Source organism: Pichia membranifaciens (assembly GCF_001661235.1).
Source record: "Pichia membranifaciens NRRL Y-2026 unplaced genomic scaffold PICMEscaffold_6, whole genome shotgun sequence".
Lineage (NCBI taxonomy): Eukaryota > Fungi > Ascomycota > Pichiomycetes > Pichiales > Pichiaceae > Pichia > Pichia membranifaciens.
The window spans coordinates 37,094-60,005 of NW_017566987.1; the positions used below are offsets into that span (position 1 = coordinate 37,094).

General features: G+C 40.3%; 12 protein-coding genes across 12 annotated transcripts; 6 read left to right on the forward strand and 6 right to left on the reverse strand.

Annotated features, from left to right (window-relative positions):
• Window positions 1–55: 55 nt before the first annotated feature.
• On the reverse strand, window positions 56–1,214 carry PICMEDRAFT_45965 (hypothetical protein; the record flags this gene model as incomplete). Its single annotated transcript, XM_019163123.1, has 1 exon — window positions 56–1,214. The coding sequence occupies one exon, from the start codon at window positions 1,212–1,214 to the stop codon at window positions 231–233; it is 984 nt and encodes a 327-aa protein (XP_019015661.1). The 3' UTR covers window positions 56–230.
• A 251-nt stretch (window positions 1,215–1,465) lies between these two features.
• PICMEDRAFT_17977 (hypothetical protein) lies at window positions 1,466–4,888 on the forward strand. The gene has a single exon (XM_019161834.1). It carries the CDS (start codon window positions 1,536–1,538, stop codon window positions 4,632–4,634), a length of 3,099 nt encoding a protein of 1,032 aa, XP_019015662.1. The 5' UTR covers window positions 1,466–1,535; the 3' UTR covers window positions 4,635–4,888.
• On the reverse strand, window positions 4,794–5,450 carry PICMEDRAFT_36686 (hypothetical protein; the record flags this gene model as incomplete). Its single annotated transcript, XM_019163026.1, has 1 exon — window positions 4,794–5,450. One exon carries the CDS (start codon window positions 5,448–5,450, stop codon window positions 4,794–4,796), a length of 657 nt encoding a protein of 218 aa, XP_019015663.1.
• Window positions 5,451–5,818: 368 nt separating this feature from the next.
• PICMEDRAFT_17979 (hypothetical protein) lies at window positions 5,819–7,789 on the forward strand. Its single transcript, XM_019161835.1, has one exon. The coding sequence runs from the start codon at window positions 5,862–5,864 to the stop codon at window positions 7,524–7,526; it is 1,665 nt and encodes a 554-aa protein (XP_019015664.1). The 5' UTR covers window positions 5,819–5,861; the 3' UTR covers window positions 7,527–7,789.
• Window positions 7,790–8,125: 336 nt separating this feature from the next.
• PICMEDRAFT_13232 (hypothetical protein) lies at window positions 8,126–8,737 on the reverse strand (the record flags this gene model as incomplete). The annotated part of the gene is made up of 1 exon (XM_019160031.1): window positions 8,126–8,737. One exon carries the CDS (start codon window positions 8,735–8,737, stop codon window positions 8,126–8,128), a length of 612 nt encoding a protein of 203 aa, XP_019015665.1.
• A 1,154-nt stretch (window positions 8,738–9,891) lies between these two features.
• On the forward strand, window positions 9,892–11,994 carry PICMEDRAFT_74285 (hypothetical protein; the record flags this gene model as incomplete). The annotated part of the gene is made up of 1 exon (XM_019164727.1): window positions 9,892–11,994. One exon carries the CDS (start codon window positions 9,892–9,894, stop codon window positions 11,992–11,994), a length of 2,103 nt encoding a protein of 700 aa, XP_019015666.1.
• A 306-nt stretch (window positions 11,995–12,300) lies between these two features.
• Window positions 12,301–13,887, reverse strand: PICMEDRAFT_27264 (hypothetical protein; the record flags this gene model as incomplete). The annotated part of the gene is made up of 1 exon (XM_019162491.1): window positions 12,301–13,887. A coding segment is annotated over one exon (1,587 nt), but the record flags the coding sequence as incomplete, so codon positions are not given.
• Window positions 13,888–15,435: 1,548 nt separating this feature from the next.
• PICMEDRAFT_17982 (hypothetical protein) lies at window positions 15,436–16,137 on the reverse strand. The gene has a single exon (XM_019161836.1). It carries the CDS (start codon window positions 16,028–16,030, stop codon window positions 15,491–15,493), a length of 540 nt encoding a protein of 179 aa, XP_019015668.1. The 5' UTR covers window positions 16,031–16,137; the 3' UTR covers window positions 15,436–15,490.
• A 642-nt stretch (window positions 16,138–16,779) lies between these two features.
• PICMEDRAFT_22224 (hypothetical protein) lies at window positions 16,780–17,502 on the reverse strand (the record flags this gene model as incomplete). Its single annotated transcript, XM_019162243.1, has 1 exon — window positions 16,780–17,502. A coding segment is annotated over one exon (723 nt), but the record flags the coding sequence as incomplete, so codon positions are not given.
• Window positions 17,503–18,781: 1,279 nt separating this feature from the next.
• On the forward strand, window positions 18,782–19,273 carry PICMEDRAFT_74289 (hypothetical protein; the record flags this gene model as incomplete). Its single annotated transcript, XM_019164728.1, has 1 exon — window positions 18,782–19,273. One exon carries the CDS (start codon window positions 18,782–18,784, stop codon window positions 19,271–19,273), a length of 492 nt encoding a protein of 163 aa, XP_019015670.1.
• Window positions 19,033–21,546, forward strand: PICMEDRAFT_173471 (hypothetical protein). Its single transcript, XM_019161555.1, has one exon. The coding sequence runs from the start codon at window positions 19,435–19,437 to the stop codon at window positions 21,301–21,303; it is 1,869 nt and encodes a 622-aa protein (XP_019015671.1). The 5' UTR covers window positions 19,033–19,434; the 3' UTR covers window positions 21,304–21,546.
• Window positions 21,547–21,813: 267 nt separating this feature from the next.
• On the forward strand, window positions 21,814–22,893 carry PICMEDRAFT_36638 (hypothetical protein; the record flags this gene model as incomplete). Its single annotated transcript, XM_019163022.1, has 1 exon — window positions 21,814–22,893. The coding sequence occupies one exon, from the start codon at window positions 21,814–21,816 to the stop codon at window positions 22,891–22,893; it is 1,080 nt and encodes a 359-aa protein (XP_019015672.1).
• Between the last annotated feature and the right edge of the window lie 19 nt (window positions 22,894–22,912).

The following is a 22,912-nucleotide window of genomic DNA, read 5'->3' on the forward strand; positions in this document are numbered from 1 at the left end:
AAGAAAAGCGAGAAAGCAAGCGATATCGGAGATCCGCTTTTAGCTTTTTCGCAGTGAAAAAATTATTTTTGTATTGACATGTATCAAGGTATTATTACATTGTACAAAGCTATTATCTAAAATTATATGTCTCTATAATCATGAATTATACAAAACAATGGATTCCCAGTCTGTTTTATGTTACAGAAAAAAAGGACGAGAGTATGGTTTTGCTGACTTTTCACTTGAAATCAGATACCTCTGTTGAACCAAACAGTATCGATTTCAGCTCCGTTCTTGTCTTTCAAGCCATGAAACTTCTCTTCTAAGGATGATGCATGTACAAATCTTCTTTGTGGGAAAACGGCTAAGGCAAATGGTAAGGCAACTAATGATGTAGAAAAGATCAAACCAAGATTTGCAAAAGTGAGAACTCCAAGTGATTTATTCTTGAGAACGGATTTTTGTAATTGAATCAAGATTAAGGGTGGAACAACCATGATAGGAGTGGCGTTGATGACCCTAGAAAGAGCAGTTTCTCCAACAGCTTGGAAGGCTGCCTTCTTGGAAGTACCTAATTCATTACCATCTTGGTCGAAAACAGTGATACCTTTTTTGATCTCCTGGCCTCTCATTAAGAAGACGTTGACAACACCTGCTGAGACAACAGCGGCAAAAGGCACTAATCTACCCAGGATTAATTTAGTACCGGCAGAAACGTTTTTCAGTCTTGGAACAACAGAGTTTAATCCTAGTGCTACACCACATGATGCGCCGACTGCCAGGAAATATGAAGTAGCCAGTTGCTTCGTCGTCAGAGGGTGTGATTTGTTTGCATTTGCGGTGTTAACAGCAACATTCAATGACTGGTTGGCAATTTGCCAAAATGCAGTTCCCAAATTGCCTAAACCCGGAGTTAACATACCAGCTGTAACAACCAAATTCGAAAGCACACAACATGACATTCTGAATGGTAAGAACACAGTCTCACCTGTATCTGGATGAATTGTAGAGTCGAGTATTTTCTTGGCACGCCATAGCCTTGGGCTCATTTCAGGGATAACACCATTTCTGTAGTCCCAAATAAGACGCTTTGATTCCTCGATGTCTCTTTTGGATGAAAGAAGCATGGTAGGGTCCGAAATCTCGGCACAATGTTTGACTCTGCCAATGTATGTTGACAGATCATAACGAGAGTCAGGGAGGGGCACAGGACCTGGGATTGACGATGCCATATTTGCTGCTAGATTCTATAGCTTCTGATACAAGACAAGAGAAAATATAAACAGTTAGATGAGGATAACAGTAGTGTAAAAGAAATGCATCCTACTTTTAATTAAATGCTGAGGCCCCAGCAACGTCTTCGATAAGGAAGTGAAAAGTTTTGTCTCTCGCTTCAGCTTGAAAAAAAAAAGAGTCAGATAGGTGGGAAATCTAAGCGAGTGCTTACGTAAAGTTTATCATGAAGTGGAAAAACGTGTTTGTTTACAGTTTGTGCTTGCATGAATCACGAGTTCTGATTCTCTGCGAAAGAAAGAGACACAAGCAAGTTGACTATGGATCAAGACGTTAGCCCAGAGGCAGAAAACAGTCATGGGATTGAAAAGAAGTCTTTGCAGCACCGATATTTTCGAAAGTTAGCCAGAAAACAAAATGATCACATGAATAATGGTGTGGAAGGACTCGGAAGTGGTGGAACACCAGAAACGACAGAAGATACCTTAGGATATTTTCATATTCCAAGTCGTTCTTACTCGCCAGAAAGATTGACAGCGCGTTCTAGGTCGCACTCAATATCGCCCATAAGACATCCATCTGTACTTACGTTTGGAGATGATGCATTATCTCGTTCACCTTCTCCGACACGACGATTATTGACCTCGACACATACAGTGAATGAGAACCCTTTTGTTACAAGCGATCAGCCCAAATACCCATATTTATATCCTACTGAGTTGCGACCCGTTCGAAAAAATAGTGACAATCCCTTCAGTGATATAAGCAGCAGCAGCAGTTTCCATGCAAGCAGCAATCAAAAAGTAGGAAGCGACTCAACAACAAACTCTGTCTTCGATACCTATGCGTTTGATGAAGATGGAGCGACAGATGATTTGGACAACGAATTTACTCCTTTTCCAACGCTAGAAAACTCATACTATCCAATCAACATGCCATATGATGTATATAATCCTTTCGAAGCTGAATACACATCTGATGATGGTACAAACTCTGTCGAGGAAAACAGTAACGCATCTTCGGTCAGCCTTGAAAGAAGAGATACTGCATTCAAAAACGCCAAAGCAGTTAAAGATACAGTGTTTTATTATGATAAAAAGGATAGTCAGCATCAGCCAGAAATGGCAGCAGACAATAATGGCACGAATTCCGCAACCAAGCAGGTACGTATGGTAGACGGAAATCTAGTCCTAGATTGCCCTGTCTCAGAAATTCTTCTAAGCAAATACAAAGTTCCATTGACTGAAAAAGACCGTGAGTTCTTGTTTATGAGATTTCAAGCGTGTACAGCTGAACCAGAATATTATCAGGAGGAAAAGTTTTCGTTGAGACAAAATTTCTATACAAAACCAAGAGAAACAGAATTGATGATTGTCGTCACTATGTACAATGAAGATGAATTTTTACTTGCTAGAACTTTAAAAGGTGTTTTCAAAAATATACGATATTTATACAATCTGAAGCATTCTTCAACATGGGGAACAAATGCATGGCAAAAAATTGTGGTTTGCATAGTCAGTGACGGAAGACAGAAAATTAACCCAAGATCAAAAGCTCTACTAGCAGCATTGGGAGTTTATCAGGAAGGTTTTGCCAAAAACAGAATTAACGATGATGACGTCGTTTCCCACATTTACGAATACACAACCATGGTAGGAATTTCTAAAATATACAAAGATCATATCACGTTGACTACAGATAATCAGATTCCAGTCCAGATGATATTTTGCTTGAAAGAACAAAACCAAAGGAAAATCAACTCCCACAAATGGGCCTTCAAAGCCTTTGCTCCACTTTTAAATCCTAAAGTTATAATTTTGCTGGACGTCGGTACTGCACCTGAGAGTAAGTCATTATACAAGTTATGGAAAAGTTTTAAGGATGATCCACAAGTTGCTGGCAGCTGCGGAGAAATTAAGGCAAGTCTTGGAACAGGCTGGAGACTACTTCTGAATCCTTTAGTTGCAGCCCAGAACTTTGAGTACAAAACCTCAAATATTTTGGATAAGCCGATGGAAAGCGTATTCGGTTTTGTCACGGTCTTACCCGGTGCATTCTCTGCTTATAGATATGAAGCATTAATTGGTGAACCTTTGGAGAAATACTTGAAAGGTGAAAACTTGAAGAAAAACAATGATGATGGCATTTTCAACGCAAATATGTATCTCGCAGAAGATAGAATTTTATGTTTCGAACTGATTGCCAAAAAAAATTCTAACTGGATTCTAAAATATATTAATACAGCCGGTGCATACACAGATGTCCCAGAACAATTGGATGATTTTATTTCTCAGAGAAGAAGATGGTTAAATGGTTCATTTTTTGCAGCCGTTTACTCAGTTTGCAATTTCTATAAAATTTGGCGTACAGGTCATTCAGTCGGAAGAAAATTGGCACTGCAAATTCAATTCTTTTACCAATTACTGAACTTGCTAGTGTCATGGTTTTCATTAGGATCATATTTCCTGGTCTTCAGAATTTTGAGTTGTTACTTGGCAGAATCAAGCATTGGTTTCCCGCCAGGAAATGTGCTGTCGGTATTTTTTCTTTGGCTCTATATGGCATCACTTACTACAACCTTCGTCTTGTCGTTTGGTAACAAACCTCAGGGCACCAAAATCTTCTATCTGATAATTGTTATTTTTTTTGCAGTACTAATGTGCTATATGATATTTGCAGCTATCTTGCTGTCAGTGAAGTCAATTCAACAGATTCTAGATGATAGTAAAAGTGGATTCAGTTGGAAATTTTTGTTTGTCGAAACCCAATTCCGAAATTTGATGATTGCAATATTATCAACTTATGTTTTATACTTCATAGGATTCCTCATGTTTTTACAACCTGTCCATATGTTGACTAGTTTTGTGCAGTATCTATTATTATCACCCGCATATGTCAATATTTTGAACATTTATGCATTTTGCAACATTCACGACATCTCATGGGGTACCAAAGGTCAGGATAAAATTATTGATTTGGGTATTGCAAAGAAGGGGATTTCAGGAAATCAAGATGAGCTTGAAATTGTTATTCCCACAACAAAGTATCAAATAGATGATGGCTATTCCAAAATGGTAAAAACTCTAATGACACCTGATCCTTCAAGCTCTGACGACAACTCAATAGATCCCGAGGAAAAGAATAAATTTTACTTTGCATTCTTTAGATCTATGACTGTTCTTATTTGGATGTTCAGCAACTTTATTCTGGTCGCAGTAGTAACTGAAACAGGTGGATTATCCCAATTCGATAAAAACGATAATAAAAAAGAAAGCAATGATATTTTACCTTCAAAACAAACCTTCATTTTTCTTTCCGTCATTCTATATATTGTGGCATTTATGGCATTTTTTAGGTTTGTTGGTTGTACGATATACTTGATGCAAAGAGGATTTAATAAACTTCGTGTGAGGACATGAGGTACAAAATCGTTGTTGCTGAATCTAACGTCAAGAACTCTGAAGCCTAAATATGATATATTTGACATTAAACTCTCTTTGACGCAGTCAGGCTTAGTATTTCAACCGTCAAATTATATCTATGTACATGTTTACTTATTTCAAATATAATTCAATATGCTAAAAGCCGTAAAAAGACCTACCAGAGTCCTTTACCCCACTTCTCTTCTCAGCCAACGCAAGTATCCTTTCCATTTTCTCGTTTGTAAAACCATCATTAATGTAGTATAATTTGGTACTATTCAATTTCTTGTCAACAGATAGAAGGTTAGCATATCCAAAACGGCCTCTGTAATCATTCTTATCTTTAGGAACGTAAAGACTGTCAACTCTCACTAATTCGTTGTATGTATTGAACCCGTTCCAATTCAACTTTTCTATAATAAGCTGTTCATCTTGGATTAGGTTTTCGTAGATTTGAGGTTTAGTTGTATCATAGACTCTCCATACTCGTGAAACCACAGGTTCAAATAAGTATGTAACAATTGGGAACGGTAGCAAAGAAAAAATTGCCACCAATTGTGAGATTTCAGTATACACTAACCCTGTCCTGTCCATCAAGTACCCAAACATGCATCCGATTGCGCCAAAAGCAAGAGATAATCTTTTAGAACCAATAACAAAGTTGATCAAAGGATTTTGGTAAATTGGTAGATTTCCTAATCTGTACTTTTTATCCAGTCTCAAAGAATAAAAACTCGTACCATGAGTTCTATATTTAATTGTGTAGTCTTCACCTTCATTCGGAACAAAATACTGCTTCTGATCTTCTCCCATCTTAATCTTTTCAAGGCCCTTCTCAGAAGCATGAAAATTTCGTGTGAAACGCAGCTGAGGGGTATAACGGGTGTAACCCTGCAGCGATATTGACCTTATTCTATCACACCTTTTGAGTATACTATAATGTATCTGCATTGTTGTGAACTAAGTGGATTATATGAAGTACTATGTCCTCTTTTCCCTTCCACGTTACAAGCTCTCAATTTTTCTTTCTTGAGTGATGTATCACTTATTGGGCTTTCGAATTCATGACAGCGCAAAAGTTTTTGGATCCCGTTTTGTTGTGGCAAAAAATTTGAGGACGAAAAAACTGAAACGAAAAAAAGGATAGAAGTCCTTTGCTTTGCTGCTTCTTTCAGGTTGCAGTTATTACAAGGCACAGAGAAATATCAGGACATCATACCAACAATGGAATCTGCAGACTCTTCTAGATACGTGCCAGATTACAGAAAGGCAAACTTCAAGAACAAGAACAGATTCCAGCAGGATGAAGTTAGAAGAAGGAGAGAAACACAGCAAGTTGAATTGAGAAAGCAAAAAAGAGAGGAGATGCTTTCCAAGAGAAGAAACTTTGTAGCAAGTGACGGAAACAACATGAATGCTATGCCAGAATCTGATGATGATGATGGAAATTCAACTGACGAGTACAACAATGACCAAATATTCTACACCCAGCTTCAGCAGGAATTGCCACTAATGGTAGAAAAAATCAATTCAGGCAACTTAGAGAATCAACTTGAAGCAACAATCAAGTTCAGACAAATATTATCGAAGGAGAACAACCCTCCTATTGACTTAGTTATTGAATCTGGTGTTGTGCCAAAATTTGTTGAATTTATGAAATCTGGGCCAGAGGTTTTGCAATTAGAGGCAGCTTGGGCGTTGACAAATATTGCTTCAGGTTCTAGTGAGCAAACTAAAATTGTTGTTGATCTGGGTGCCGTTCCTTTATTTGTTCAACTTTTATACTCTCCTTCACCTGAGGTTAAAGAGCAAGCTATTTGGGCTTTGGGTAATGTTGCTGGTGATTCATCTGTTTACAGAGATTATGTTTTGCAGTCAAATGCAATGGATCCAGTATTATCACTTTTCCAATCATCCAAGATGTCTCTTATCAGAACTGCAACTTGGACCTTGTCAAACTTATGCAGAGGTAAGAACCCTCAACCTGATTGGCAAATTGTCAAAAGTGCTTTACCAACTTTAGCAAAGCTTATCTTCAGTGTCGATGTCGAAACATTAATTGATGCATGTTGGGCAATCTCTTACTTGTCAGACGGTACTCAAGAAGCCATTCAAGCAGTCTGTGATGCTAGAATTCCGAAAAGATTAGTTGAGTTACTTGGACACGAATCTGCACTAGTTCAAACTCCAGCATTAAGAGCAGTCGGTAATATTGTCACAGGAACTGACTTACAGACACAAATAGTCATTAATGCAGGAGTTTTATCTGCATTGGGACCTTTGTTAAGATCGCAAAAGGAATCTATTAAAAAAGAAGCTTGTTGGACGATCTCCAACATCACTGCAGGAAACCCTGATCAAATTCAAGCTGTAATTGATGCCAATTTAATACCCCAAATTATCAAGCTATTAACTACAGGGGACTACAAAACCAAAAAGGAGGCATGTTGGGCAATCTCTAATGCATCGTCTGGTGGATTGTCGAAACCTGATCAAATCAAATATTTGGTTTCCCAAGGTTGTATCAAGCCTTTATGTGATTTACTTTCTATTGCCGATAATAAGATAATCGAAGTTACGCTAGATGCGCTAGAAAACATCCTCAAGGTTGGAGAACTTGAGAAAGAATCAAGAGGTTCTAATATCAATGAAAATGCAATTTTCATTGAAGAAGCAGGTGGAGCAGAGAAGATTTTTGAGTGTCAAAGCAATGTTAACGAGAAAATCTATGATAAAGCATTCAACATTATCGATACATACTTTGGTGATGAAGCAGAAGACGATATGCTCAACTATGATAACATGCAACCTAATATTGCAGAAAATGGTGAACAGTTTGGATTTGGTGTTGAATCGAAACTGCCAGACGGTGGATTCAACTTCAATTAATAAAATGATAGTGGTTAAACGGTTCACATTTCTTCAACAACAGCATTAACCATTTTTTCAGTGCAACAAATGTTTTTCCTTTATTTCATTTATAGTAGTTGACTATTTTCTATTTTTTAGTTACTTTCTCTTATTTTTACTTTTTGACCTCATTTCTTTTCTATCTTTTTCTGAGTTTTATTTTTACCGATAGAACTCTCTTTTTATATATATTTTAACGTTTTCCTTTCTCACTTTAGCCTTCAAACTCTTTTCTCAACTTCACATTTAATACTATAATGTTTGTTTCATTTTTATGTTTCTTTTATATTCACTAAAATTACATTAAAACTAAATTAAAACAAGAAATAGAATATCCTGTAGAGCACTGTAGAAGCAAAGCGCCTTCCTCTCCGGTATAAATAGAACGAAATTAAATTTGAAAAAGTATATAAGATATGTACTATATAAGATGTTGGGGATTAGTTAAGTTGATAAATTAATAATTAGATATTTTTATGGTAATATAGTGTAACAAATTTTTGCGTGATTAAGGAATGAAAGATGGGTAGGAAACGGTAAAAGGGTGGAATGAAGAAGCAACCATTGGTGTGATATCATCATAATAAAAGAGCAGCGGCGGCACAACCAACGGCACCAACAGACCAACCGATAACTGAGTTCTTCATTATGAAAGGACTTGCAACTGCAGGAGCAGCATCAGCTTCATAAACGGTAGTGGTTGCGACATCATGATGAGTGTTGTTGAACTTACCGAACTTGTGAGTACCAGTGGAAGTGGATTTGGTGGTTTCGTGGTGAGTGTTGTTGAATCTACCGTACTTGTGAGTACCGGTGGAAGTGGTCTTGGTAGTCTCGTGGTGAGTGTTGTTGAATCTACCGTACTTGTGAGTACCGGTGGAAGTGGTCTTGGTGGTTTCGTGGTGAGTGTTGTTGAATCTACCGTACTTGTGGGTACCGGTGGAAGTGGTCTTGGTGGTTTCGTGGTGGGTGTTGTTGAATCTACCGTACTTGTGGGTACCGGTGGAAGTGGTCTTGGTGGTTTCGTGATGGGTGTTGTTAAATCTACCGTACTTGTGTGTGGTTGGCCCGGTGTGGGTGGTGGTGACGGTGGTGGTTGGCGTTTTGGCGTCTGCCTCGGCTTCAGGAAGCGCAGCAGCGTTGCTAGCGGACACAAGCAAGGCCGTAGTCAAGACAGTGGAGAATTTCATGGCTGGTGTGGTATTTGTAAGGGGCTCCGTTTAACGAGTGATTAGGCGATGCTTGGACAGCCAATGGTGTGACTGGGAAGTGGGAATGTATACGAGTATCTCGATATAGGGTGCACCGGAGGAATCAAGTGGGTGGGGAACAAAGCAAAGAGACGCTGTGTCTGGGCTATTCTACTCTGCGGAGATGTTCTGTATGGCTTCTGCGGTCTGTAGGTCGAAGGGCTCCGTCTGTGCAAGCTTCTGCTAGATAGAGGGTTGTCGGTCTGTGTGGTCGAGTGCAAACTTCGGAAGGTGGCAAGAGAATCCGGTCCACGACGTGCACGCAAAAGCAGGAAGAGCCGGTGGTGCTTTGTCGTTGTGTGCCGGACGAGGTCGTCTAGCAGTACATCCTGCCCTTCCTGCCTCCCACCCCAGCCTTTCTCTGCACCGCACCGGCGCTGCCAATTTCCACCTACCAAACGGCCGAGCTGCGCGGCAGCGGAAGCGGCAGCAGCAGCTCCACTGCGATTTGCTGGCGGGAGAAAAAAAAAGAGAAAAGCGGCAGGAAAAAAGGGCGGCAAGGCCGGCACCATCTATTTCCGGGCAAACGTAAACAGCCGGCCCGGCCGCGGAGAAACTGCCCGATTGGGCAGGGCTGGGCCCGACGGGGCGCGCAGGCGCGAGAACGCTGAGCTGAGGACAAGAGTCGAAACGGAGACCTGTAGATGGGGGCCCGCAGGATCAGGCGAGGCGGGAGGCGGAGCGGGTGTGCGGGGACGCCGTAGCGGTGGATGTGAGAAAAGAAGCTCAGCTGGAATGAACGACGACGACGGCGGCGACGGAGAAAGGGGGATCGGGGCGGGGACGACGAAGGCCAGAGCACATCGCACACCGCACACCGCACACACGTGAAGCCATACGCAGTCGACTGCATCCCAGTTGTCCTTGGAACTGTCTGTTTGCAAGAAAGAGACAGACAGCGAGGTCGCCAGTTCAATCACACTGTATTTTTATGTAAAGTAGCTTAGCGTGTATAGCTCACCGAGTGACGACTACTATTGCTACAGCCAGGAGAACGGACGCATAGTGTGCCAGATAAACGACACGTTGGAAAAACAAAAATAGGAAATTACCGAAGCAGCAGCAGCAGCAGCAACAACAACAACAACGAAGACATGACAGCAGCGAGGCTCAAACGCGGCATCTCACACGTGAACGCGGAGGAGGACTCCCTGACAAAACGAAAGCGACTCACGAGGTCGACCTTCGGCTCTACACACGACATACCGATAGTGCTAGACTCCTCCTCGTCCGACTCGGAGTCGAGTTTGGACGAGCTGGAAAAGCTGGAACAGGTGCTGGCGCAAGGTAGAGTCGTAGCAGCAGCCGCCGCCGCAAAGAAGAAAGGTATCCGCGGGTCCGCCAAAACAGAGCCTGCGGCAGAGCGAAATGGAGCACAAGCAGACAGGAGCGACGAGGTAAAAAGCATCAGACAGCGAAAACACGAGAAACTGGCGCACGCAGCGCACACAGCGCACACAGCGCACACAAAAGATGCACCAGCAGCGCTACCGAAAAACGAAATCACAGCGAAAAAAACAACGGTCGACGCAGATGACAGGGAAAAAGGCAAAGAGAAGCAAGATCTACACGATGCGAAGACAGAGGGCGTAGTAGAAACGCTCGCCGCATCGACTCCTCCCTCATCGTCTTCACATACATCTACGCGTGCTTCCCAATCTCCGTCCTCATCCTCGACTGATCCCGCCTTGAATTTGGATTTAAGGCCGCGACTGAAACCTGCCCTGAAATCTGCGCTAAAATCACCATCTAAGCATGGTTCTCCTCAAAAGCCAGCCAAAAGAGTAACAATAGACACGACATCGACCAGAATTTCCTCCTCCATTTCAACCCCGATTAGGAGACTGAAAATCTCATTGCCCAATAGTTCCGGTAATAGTTCCGACAATGCTCTTGTCGCGAACACCCAGCTAAAAAACGCTAAAAATCAAGCCTCAGACAATGGCTCCACAGCCACCGCTGTCGTAGCCAAACTCGATCCGAAAAATCAAAAGCCTTACAGGGATACCTACTCAATATGCTGTATCTCATGTTCGAAAAAAAACAGAAGTGAGTATTGCAATAAGCAAAAGCCTTGTGACATATGTACGGGAAAAAAGCTGAAAAACTGTCAATACCCGACAGATGCTACGGTAGCGATTCCAGCTGTGAGAAAAAGTGCAAAGCCGCACCACGCCAGATCTCCTGCTTCGCCGGTGAAGGCTGCACAATTGAACAACGCTTCCGTTGACAAAAAGCAAATTAGTACTGTTGTGACACAACCGCTTGCTGCTTCCCAAACAAAGAAGAAAGATGTCGGAGTAGACTCCTCCCGTAACTCAAAGAGTACCGATCATGCTCTATTGCCCAAAAAAGTTGAAGTGGAAGCAAATTTTAATTTGGCACCCACAGATAGCCCAAATTCTGAATCCTCTGAGTCTTGCGTGGATGATTCCAAATCCAAGCTCAGGGTAGGAACTTCGGAACTGAAGAACTTGAAAGTCAATGTAAATTCTCCTCCAATCAGTAGACCGGGTACAGCATCGCAAGGTTCTACCGTGGAGGAAACGTCCTCCTGGAAAAGTAGTGGTGGGGATGCTAGGGCGAAGAGCCGGAAAAAGCAAAGAGTTATACCCAGCTCTGAAGATGAGGATATAGATAGTATGGCAGACTATGAGGATAACAGCTCAGCAAATCTCAGCTCCCATGACGATAGTGATGACTATAGTCGTCTGGATGATGATAGTGATGTAGATATTGATGATGATGACGATGATGATGATGATGATGACGATGATGATGATGGCAAAGCGGCAAGAAAGAAAGGAAACGTAGACGCGAAGAGAAGGAAAAGCCGAAAGAGATCCACCACCCCTCAGGATAACTTTAGCAGAGCGCAGAAAATTCTCAAAACTCTTGAGTTTGAGAAGAGAGACATTGGTGACATTTACGTTCCAACTACCAGGAGAAAAAGAAACGCTACGAAAGAGAACTACTATATTCCTAGCGACCAGGAAGACAATGGTAATGATGTTGAAGGTAACGGGTATGCCGCTGCTGAAGCAAGAAATGAACAGCTAATCCTTAGCGAGGACGAACAGGAGAGAAGAATTCTCAGAGGTGAGATTGGACTGGATTACATCAAAAGTATGCGTAACGAAAGAGAAAAGTACAATCATTATTCCAGCGATAGTCTAAGCAGCAGTGATGCAGAGTAGACCAATATTACCGGTAATCGTTTCATCAAAAATGTTTACAATTCAGGCATAAGAGTTTCTCCCAGTTTCTTGCTTTTTAGTGCCTATTCGCTATAACTACATGTGTGCATTAGGCTTTTAGAACATAAACCCAAGTCAACTCAAGCTATCGTAATCACGTGACTTGGTGTCTATTTTTGTCAACCAGTCACGAGGTTTGAAAACTACTCGCCGCACGAAACCGAATACGTAATAGTATTTCTGTATTAAGTAATAAATCTAATTAATTTCAGTGGCGACTAGATAAGGATCAGCAAAATCATAGCCGCACATATTGGCCCATTCCTTCGAGTAATTTTGATGTGACCATTCACTCTGCAAAGCGTTGACTGTCAACAACAAGCCAGCTTCAATATGCCATCCAATGTGGCAATGGAATGGAAATATTCCTGGATTGTCAATAACCACTCTAAGGACGGCAAACCCAAAAGGCGCCACGCTAACTGTATCTCTAAGTATTGGATTGGTCAAGTCCAAACGTTCTGGATGATCCTCGTAAAAACTTGGATAGAATGAGCCAGATTCTGAGCTTGCTAGAACCCAAAACTTATATCCATGTAAGTGGAAGGGATGTGAACCGTCATCAAAATTGTTAATCAACAAGTCTACTATCATACCACGCGTATCAAAGTTCAAGACATACTGGTTATTTGTAAATGTTTGTTGGTTAGACTTGTGCGCATCGTTTTGAAAGTTTTCATTAAATAAAAGCTCGTGCATCGTAGAAGAATTTGACATCGGCTTCCAAGTATATTCGTTGAAATAGCCATATGTCATCTGGTATGCCCCATTGAAGAATGTAACATCTAACTCCACATACAAATCAGGTCTGTTTGAACCGTTCTTATTCATTGGAACTTGTGCATTTAATGTTCGTAATTCTGATTGAGGAAAGTCCAAGCATTTCGGGGTTCCACCATTATAACTCCAAGTTTCTTTGCTCTCTGGGACGGAATAGGTATCATTATAGGATACAATTGCCATTACGTCGCTTGAGAAATCTGGATTATTCGAAGCTTGACAGAAGGTATTGAATCTTGCATGAATCCAATAAGCGTCACGTTCCACAGTTCTTTTGACAAAAAAAGAATATCTTTCACCCACAGAGACATCTACATATGAGGTTTCAAAAGGTTCAATCAATGTACCTTCAACTTCAACAAGGGACAAGGTATGCTCATCGATCGAGAATTCAAAAGGTAAGAAAAAACCAACATTTGCAACTCTGATTCTGTAAGTCAATTTTGGGTCATAATAAGTAGCAGTCTTGTATGCGGTTCCATTGTCTGCTAGTGTTAGATAGTTTGAAGCTTGAGAATACGTTCCCGAAATCAAGCCCGCATCAGGATTTGGTTCACTGTTCTCATTATCCGGTACTAAGTAATCATCCAATAATGTATCAGCATTCTCATAATAATAGTCATTGACAACGTATATGCGGTCAGCATCATAAGAAGTAAGATTGGCATCTTCTTTTGGAGAATGAAGGATAACAGGTCCATAAACACCATCTGCATACTGAGTGCTCCAATGTGAATGATACCAGTATGTTCCGTATTCATTTTCGCCAACTGGAATTCTATACGTGTAGTTTCCTGAAGGTGGAATAGGACACACGTTGATTGATGATGCTCCATCATCAAATGTATTGTTAGGATAGAACAAGCCATGCAAGTGGAAGCTGACTGGTTCATCTTCCATCTGGTTGAAAACGTGCAAGAAAATTGTATCACCAGAGTTTGCCTCTAACAAAGGACCTGGATATTGGCCATTTATTACCGTCAAGTTTCTAATTGCACCATTGGCATCCACTTTCAAGATATTGGTAATGTTAAAAAAGTAATGCCTTTCTTTTTGTTTATTATAGTCATTTCTCCAATAGTTCAAATCAGAGGTATAATTGTTTGCTGTATCCAATCTCCAGCTTGTTTTATCTTCCTTTTCACTTCCCTTCTGAGCTAAATTAACAATACCTTCTTCATCAAAACCTGAACTTTTTGAGCCAGCCGGCGAAAGTCGATAATTCGGTTTTTCTTGGTTTGCTGCCGTACTCGCTTCTCTCAAGTCTGTATCCTTGTTCTTCAAAAACAGTAGAAACAGCAAAAACAGTAGACAACCGCCTATTATTGACCCAAAAAGTTTCAGTTTTTTCCTCAAAGACCACTGATTTGCTTTCGGGCTTGACGACTCCACATCATCTTCATAATCTCTGGACCTGATTTCATTTGTATCCTCAAAAGGATTGAGATCATTGAGCTTTACATATTCAGGATCCATTATTGCTCGGCTTATTATTTTGAGCTGCCAGTGAGGAGACTATTATGTACCGCTAGACAATTCGTTTGGAGCGAGTCTAAAAATATTGTATAAACAGGTTTTTAATACAAGAAGAAAAATAGATGGATTGTAAAGATTAACTGAACAGTGCAGAACCAATCCAAAATCATTCTGAGGTGAAAAGTTTTGAATCAGAATATGCAAATGTTTTATTATATAATGGTGAGCACAAAGCTTACCTATTCTTCCCCTTTGATTGGATGCAGACCTCATTTCCCCCAAAAAGGATAAGCTAGTGGCATGTGGCTCGGCAATCAGACGTAAAAAAACGTTTTCAGTCTGTCTTCGCGTACACGTGGGGAAAATAATTACCGTAAAAGTAGCGAGAAAGATCAGATTAAGAAAAGCATTGCCAAAATCATAAAGCCAGGGGCGCTGGAGAGTGTGTTACCACCAGCGGTAGAAACCTTGGTAGAAGAAGAACCTGGAGCTGATGTCAGCATTTTCGATGCAGAAGTTGTTGCTGATGCTGGTGCTGAAGTAGTAAGCTTAAAGCTTTTAGTCGATACGGCAGTAGCATCCGTAGAGGCTGAAGTAGAAGTTTTGTCTGTAGTGGTAGTACCCATGTCCATACCAGACATATCACCCATTCCAGTCATACCACCCATGTCTGACATACCCCCCATACCCATATTCATGGAGGTTGTTGTAGCAGCAGAAAAATTTCCAGAAGCACCTGATGCAGTAGAGTCAATTGCCTTTGCTAAGTATGAAAAAGAAGAAATCTTATCGATTTGCTCGTTACCATTTTTAGCTTCCAATGCAGCAACTTGTGTATCTGTTGTAATCTAGCTATTCTATTATGAATATCCATTGTAAATGTTCACTTTTTCTTATGTTTGTTGCTTATTAATATATAACTAATATAACTAGCCTACAAACTAATATTCTCAAACATAAATACAAGGGACAAACCTCTTGTATTTATACACTTACACCTTCGGTTAAACTTGCCATTATTCATTTATCATGGCGGCTAACTTTCCAGTTTTAGATTACTTAAGATGCCTTATCATGATAAGACTCTTATCTCTTATCACTCAATCCTTATTGGCCTCGGCATCTTATCTCAACCCTAAGATACCTTATCATGATAAGATTCTTATCTCTTATCCCTCGATCATGATTGGCTTCGGCATCTTATCTCAACAGTATCAGCTTCAGCAAATTCCGTAGAATTAGAGCATTGCCCGTCAAAAGTTGGGCCATCATTGGAGACCACGACATCAATACAGTTGTACATGAAGTCGTACTCACCATCCTCTTTGCCAGGTGCACCATAAATTATCTGAATAACACCAGTACTGTTTATCTTGTTGTACTTCTCTGGTAATTGGACTGCTGGAATACAAAAGTTACCCTTTGTTTGGTCCACGGGTTCGTATATTAGCTCGTTAAAGTCAGCACCTGTGGTACAGTTTCCTGAGCCACAAAAGTAGATAGCACCGACACCGTACATGTGATGGTAATTTATCTCGACCGGAGAACCTTTTGGGTTCCATTCATACCTTGGAAAAACTACAGCATTGTCGCCGCCACATGGAGATATGGTTTGAGTATCCCAATTGGTTGCATTTCTTTCTCCAGGAAAAGGAACACGGAAGTGTGCTTCTGCACTAGAAGTCAACAGTGAAAGTAAGATTGTGGATCTGATATTCATTTTCACTATAAAAGATGAGAGCTATTGTTTTGTTTTTTCTTTTGTTGAGTAACAATAAAGAGCTTTGGAGCGGAAGGTTTTTCTTTTACGTTTTTACTTAGTTTTTTACTTTGAATCGTGTTTTTTAAAATTCAGAGAAATTATATTCCTCTTTATAAATGACTGCGACACACAGTGTTGGCTAAAACCATTTGGTACATTTGAAATTATACTGTTTGGATGGAAGTTTGCAACGAGCAAATACTTGAGCACAATGTTCGCAAAATGAGAATTTGCTCGAATTACCATTTCCGGTAGCGGTCCGGCGCTACTTTGACCTTATCGGTATAAACGATACAAAAATCATCCTCGGCCATAGGTCAGTTAGCCTCTTCGGAACAAGTGAAAAATTCAAGTTGTAGACACTCTTCAGCGGTAGCCCTTCCCCATTTGTTCCAAAGCATGCACATCTCTATATAAACCAAGAATCGGCTAATTTCGGCTTCTTTTTCTGCAATCGTAAAAGTGGCGGTGGTATCCCCGTAATAAGCGTGCTTTCGAAGAAAGTTTTTGATGCTCCCATGTCCCGGATTCAGTTGCTTAGTATGCCCCGTTTTGACATGCTGTATCTTGTGGTTGATATACTCAATATTCATAATGCCGTTGGAATTGAATGCTTTCCAGAGTATCGTATTACTGCAAGCTTCCTGTTGGCTGCGTTTTTCTGCACCAACAAAACCCAACGTCTCAATCTCCGCTCGTAGTTTCAAAATATATTTTCTTGAGGGGATATTCAAAAACTTCACACATAAACTGAAAAGCTCCCACTCATTTTGCGGTTGGAACAAGGGCACTCCAGCAAATATTTCAAGAGAAATTAATGCAATGGACCATATATCCATCTTAGTGTCATACCTGCCTCCCAGCAAAACCTCAGGAGCCCTATAGAATCTGGATTGTAAATAGCTATACTTCAGGCTATCAGTATGACATGAAGAGCCAAAATCAATAATCTTGATAGTACCATCACCTGAGATCATTATATTCTCAGGTTTCAAGTCGCAGTGAATTATATTGTTCGAGTGGAGGTATGCGACACCTTGCAAAATCTCCCTCGTAAATTTCTTAACTAGATTTAAGGAAAATCCTTTGTAGTTAGTCAGCTGAATTGACTCATACAGGGTTATAGCCAAAATTTCTGTCACAATGCACATATGGGTTCTAAAAGTAAAGTGTTCAACATACTTGACAATATTAGGATGGTTCAACTTCTTCAATATTTTTATTTCTTCTACTGCTTGCAAAGACCATCGAGGATCGTTTTTGATTATTTTACAAGCAAGAACTATTTTAGATTTGCTTGAATGATCCGATACTGATACTACAGAACCAAAAGCTCCATTTCCTAAAGTCGAATTGATTTCATATTTGTATCTAATGTGGTCCCCTATTGATATTATATAGTTCCCTCGTTTGTCATCAAACCCATAGTTACATTTTGGATTTTTCAAATCTGACTTGACTTTCAGGTGTTTTGGGAGGCCTGTAAAATATATTTGTGGGTACTGCATAATTCGCTCGTACATAGTTAATTTCTGGAATAAGTCAGGCCTTTTAGAGCTCAAGTCTTCGAAAGGATAAAACTTTTTTCTATCTTCTTCATCGGGAACCGAAGAAGAGGTATGCTGACACAGCTCAAATTTTGACCTCGAGGTGGGACTTTCTCGAATAATGGAAATAAGTTCCCGAACATTTTTGATTTTACCTTTGCATCCTAGGCTGATGCTTGCTCTTGAGGATGCAGCAGAAAGTCGACGTTCCTTGCTAAAATTTTGGGATATATTTGTAACAGACGAGTTACGACTAGCGTTACTGTTCAATATTTGGGAGCTTGGCAATGATTCGGAGCCAAAAGCTTTTTGATTTGACCGGGTAATGTAACTGAACTTTAGTTGGGATTTTCTAGGAGTTTGTATATTCTGATTTGACAATACAGTGTTATTTGCTCTCGCTTTAAGTGGTGTGTCTGAGCTATATTTTAGGCTAGGTGATTTGTGTAATTTTGAATCAAGCGATAAACTGGACATTTTGGGCAAATTTGAGTGATGCACCATGTTTTCTTTTGCCGGCATCAAATTCTCTGCATTCATACTGAGCCTATGATCCGATCTGGGTTTGTCCGACTGAGTATGAACCAAAGACAATCTCTTTGAACTGTATATATTTCTAGATATCTTACTCGTGGAAGCACGTGGATCATTCAAGAAGAAGTTCAGGTCGTTGCAAGAGCTAATGGGTATGGGTAGTCTTGAAGATTGCAGCGGGTATGCCATCATCGAATTCCTTTTTCGAGACGTGCTGGCTCCGTGGACGCTTTCTCTTCCAACCCGATCGCATTTTTCTGGACTACCGAAAGAAGATTCGGACCGAATTGGTATTTTGGATCTCTCGTGCAGAATTTCAGAACGTGGATTTTCCTGGTGAAAGTGATCTGACATCACACCAGCTTGATCACAAGGATAAATCAGGGTGTTTTCGCTTTGTGCGATCCTGATTACAGACAAGACTTCATGTGGCCGTGCAAAGGTGTTACTGATAATGGATAATTGCGATATAAACATTTGATTCCTTCGCGTGAAATTTTCCTATTTTCTTTTTTTTTCCAGCATCTGCACATAACAGACATTCTGAATGTATTCCACTGATTAGCACATTCGACACTTCATTTTCCTTCTTTTTCATTACCTTTTCACAGCCATCTCCAGAGCCGCAATGCCAGCCGAGCAAACTTTAAACCTGGATAAATATCCGACAGACACCAAATTGTTGCTCTGCCAGCTAGTTTATGATGCAAAAGAAGGCAATACTTGGGAGGACATCCTCGACCGCTTCATCAATCACCCCATCATAACACGACTACATGGCACCAGCATAATGGAATTTGCTAATATTAAAGCAGATGACCTTTCAACCCTCGTGATAGGCATTATCAATGACACAGTCTCAAAAGTGAAGGCTGCAGACACTTCTGGCACTACCGTAAAACAGCCGAGGGGAAGACGATCGCAAAGAAATAGTCACGATGAGAAGCTGATTGAAGAGTCAGTTGTCGGGCTTGAGTTCTTCCAGCTATGCGATCATCAGGGACGTGAACTTCTTATTTTGTGTTGTGGAAAATTACACAAATTGTGTGTTGCAGAGATCAAAAGAAAGCTCAGCAACAACCGGAAGGAGTTCAGCCAGCTGATGAGCCAGCTGACGTAATTACATTCCAATTTTTTCCCAGCTTCCGTTTTTTCCTTCCTCTGCTTGCTTCAACGTTTCATTATGGAAGAAACCCAGACTCTTGAAAGTGTGCTATATGAGTAGTGAATGCTAGAACGGCGGAGACAAACATTTAATACAGTAGCTCCATCTCTGAGGACATGATGCAGAAGCAAAAGGACAACGAGCTGTCCGCGATGGAACATGTGCAAAAACTCGAAGAGTTCATCAATTCAACAGAAATTGAGAATCTGCAATCCATGTCTCAGGCAGATAAGCTAGAATACATTCTTTCATCAAAGGATTTTATGGCCAACATGGCAGCAGGGCTACTGATGCAAAAGGACACTGCCATTTTAGGTGATGAAGATGTAAATTTTGACTCGGATATAAAGGGCGATTTTTCAAGCGCAAAAAACAGTATTAGCTCAATTGCAGACTCAAACATGAACTTTTTAACCAGGTTTTCGAAAGAAGAAAAACTGGAAATACAAAAAAAATTGTCCATCTATGATCATACACTGAAAGCCACCCTAGATGCAATAAAAAGTGGGAAGGTCAAAAATGAACAAGCTTTGCCGCCGCTGTTTCAGAATTCACCAATAGATGCAGATATGAACCAGTTATTGAAAAGCGTGAACAGCAGCAGTGTGAAGAAGTTGAAAGTCAACAATGATATATCCGTGTCTATAGAAACTACTTCTGATTCGCCGAGCAATGGGCAAAATCCAAATTCTCTCCAGTACGAAGCTAAAACGAAAGAGGCAGCCGACAAATACACAGAACAAATGATAAAAATAATAAATCACCACAAGAAATTTGATAACTTTTTTGATGGTGTTCAACAGATCGAGGATCCGAGTGATAGAAGCAAGAATTTCGAAAATAATGAAAAATATGGTTCTAGCAGTCAGGACGAGTCGTGTAAGTTGACTTTGGAGTACGATAAGAATGGGAATTTGATCCACACCGGAAGTGAAGATGCTCTAAAGACTAAAATCAATGCCCAAATTGTCAAAGCGCTGGAAACATTGAAATTAGACTACAATTTAGAGGAAGATATTGCTAGCGCAATAGCCAAATCTTTTGAAAATAATCATCATTTATTGCCTAAAGCTGAGGAATCAAATTTTGCTTCAGATGAAGAATTAGATAAAAAAGGATTATCTATTGACACGTTCACGTCCCAATTGGAGCAGTATAAAGAACGCTATATGCAACAACTTGAAGGCTTATCAAATTCTGCAGAGTTCGGATCTTACGCCTCAAAAGCCAATCAGCATTCTGTACAAAATTCATCGGAGCAATTGCAGAACCAGCAATTTGAAACTCAACACTCCAGACCACACAATGCACAACACAAAGATGAAGAAAGGGAAAGTACTAATTTGAAAGGTCAAGTCAGGCACGCTAAACAGTCGAAGATCAACAGGAGTAGACGAGAAACCCCGAAATTGGAATATTACACTGATCCCACACCTGAGCAGAAACAAAAGTTGCGAAGGGAGTGCATGGAAAAGCTACGGATTCAAGATCTCCAATTGAATGAGGAGGTTACAAAAAAATCAAAGAAAAAGAAAAACAAGAAAAAGAAGAATTCGAACAACTCTCTCGCTACAAATGGAATTGGAAACACATACATTGGCAATTCTCACAGTGATGCCTGGTTATGTGAGTTATGCGAATACAAAATTGTTTACGGAGAAATACCAGTTTTTTTGACCGAGTGGTTACAAAAAAAGGCCAATCACCACGAGAAAATGGAAACGTACCAGCGGTATTTATTGGAGCAAAGAAAAGAGAGAAAACTTCAACAGAATAGAGCCCGTCCCGATTGCCAAAATCCGAACCATCAGCACGAGCATGACGGTGGATGTAGCCATAGTCACACACACAACCACCATTTGGAGCAACATCATGGAAATTGCCATCCTCATGATGAAGTTCTTTCAGCCCATGAATCCCTTTCGTTCTCTCCACCCCCACCACCACCTCCACCACCGCCACCTTCAAGTTCAATTACTTGGTGAGGGTAACTTTGGAAAGAATTTTAGTTCTCAGGATATGTAAAAGCCCTGTTTGTTTCTATGTACTGCTCATGCTCTTAAATTTTAGAAAATGTGTAGGACTTGATTGTTTAGTGTTCGGCTCATCTCAAAGGTATCCGAGATGCCCTAATAAATAGGCATTTTCACATTTAATGCTCTAATGCGTCAAAAAGATTGTCTCACTCTTATTTTTCTCGCTTTTTTTAGAATAATTCACAATTTTTTTCTCATAAAAGAGATGAAAAGTTTTGAATTCTAATATAATCATTTTACATGAACTTGATACTTGTCCCTATCAAAACAAAAGGACAAGGGGTGGAAGTTGAAAAAAACATTTTGATTACTGTTCATTTAGCAATGTTAAACCGACCAGTCATACTTTTAGAAAGATCTGTGCTCTCTCAGGTGAGACAGCAGTCCACACAGATTAAGGCACCATTCAAGAGCAATAGAGTTGAGATGCCAAATAAACGTGTGAATTTCGACAGAAACATGCCAGCTTATGTGCCAAAAAAAGCATGGGAAAGAGATGGTCAAGATAAGGAGAAATGGTTCAAAAGAAAGCACGCCCACCACCATATCCTGGAGAAACCTCATCGTGAACAGATGGAGCAGAGATACGAGGGTATCGAAAGAAAGAAAAGAAGGGAGCGCATGGAATACGTTCGCCAAGATGAAGAAACTCGTTATTATAAAGACGTGTTAAAACAAAGAAGATCGAATGCGCTTATTGATCATTTATTTGGTACAAATGCTGTCCTCGCAGCACTAAAATCTAATAAAAGAAAAAGATTCGGTAAATTGTACCTCCACAGTCCAAAAGATACTGACAAGTTCAGCGAAATTATGGAATTAGCTAAGGAACTCAATATCAACGTTAAAGATTCCACTAAACAGGAACTTAATATTCTAACAGACAATGCAGTGCACAATGGTATAGTACTCGAAACAAGGCCTATGGAAATAGAAACCATAAAGTCAATGGGATCTGAGGTAACAGAAGATAATTTCAGTGTCAGGGTCCTGAATGACATAGTTGGGGATTCAAGCACTGAAGAGATTGCTGTCAACTCATATGGTAAGAGGTTCCCACTTGGTTTGTATTTGGATGAAATCTCAGATCCTCATAATGTTGGTGCAATTTTGAGATCAGCATATTTCTTGGGAGTAGATTTTGTGGTTTTTAGTGAAAGGAACTGTGCTCCGTTATCACCAGTGGTTGCTAAGTCAAGTTCTGGTGCAATAGAGTTCAGCAAGTTGTTCAAAGTCGGAAAGCCCCTTACTTTTTTTGATGAAAGCAAAAAGAATGGTTGGGTGTTTATTTCCACTGTTGCACCAAATGATTCAAGAAATAAGAGTAAACAAGTTGATACAGATTTCATTTCTGACATTTTACAAAAGTCGCCAGTAATTCTAGTTGTTGGATCAGAGGGTACCGGTATTCGCACCAACTTAATTAACAAATCTGAGTATTTGGTTGCTGTGACTAATGGTAGAGAAATGAACGAATGTGTCGACTCCCTGAATGTTTCAGTTGCCACTGCGTTGCTTATTTCGAAAATTTTGGTGTGACATGTTTGTCCGAAACTAT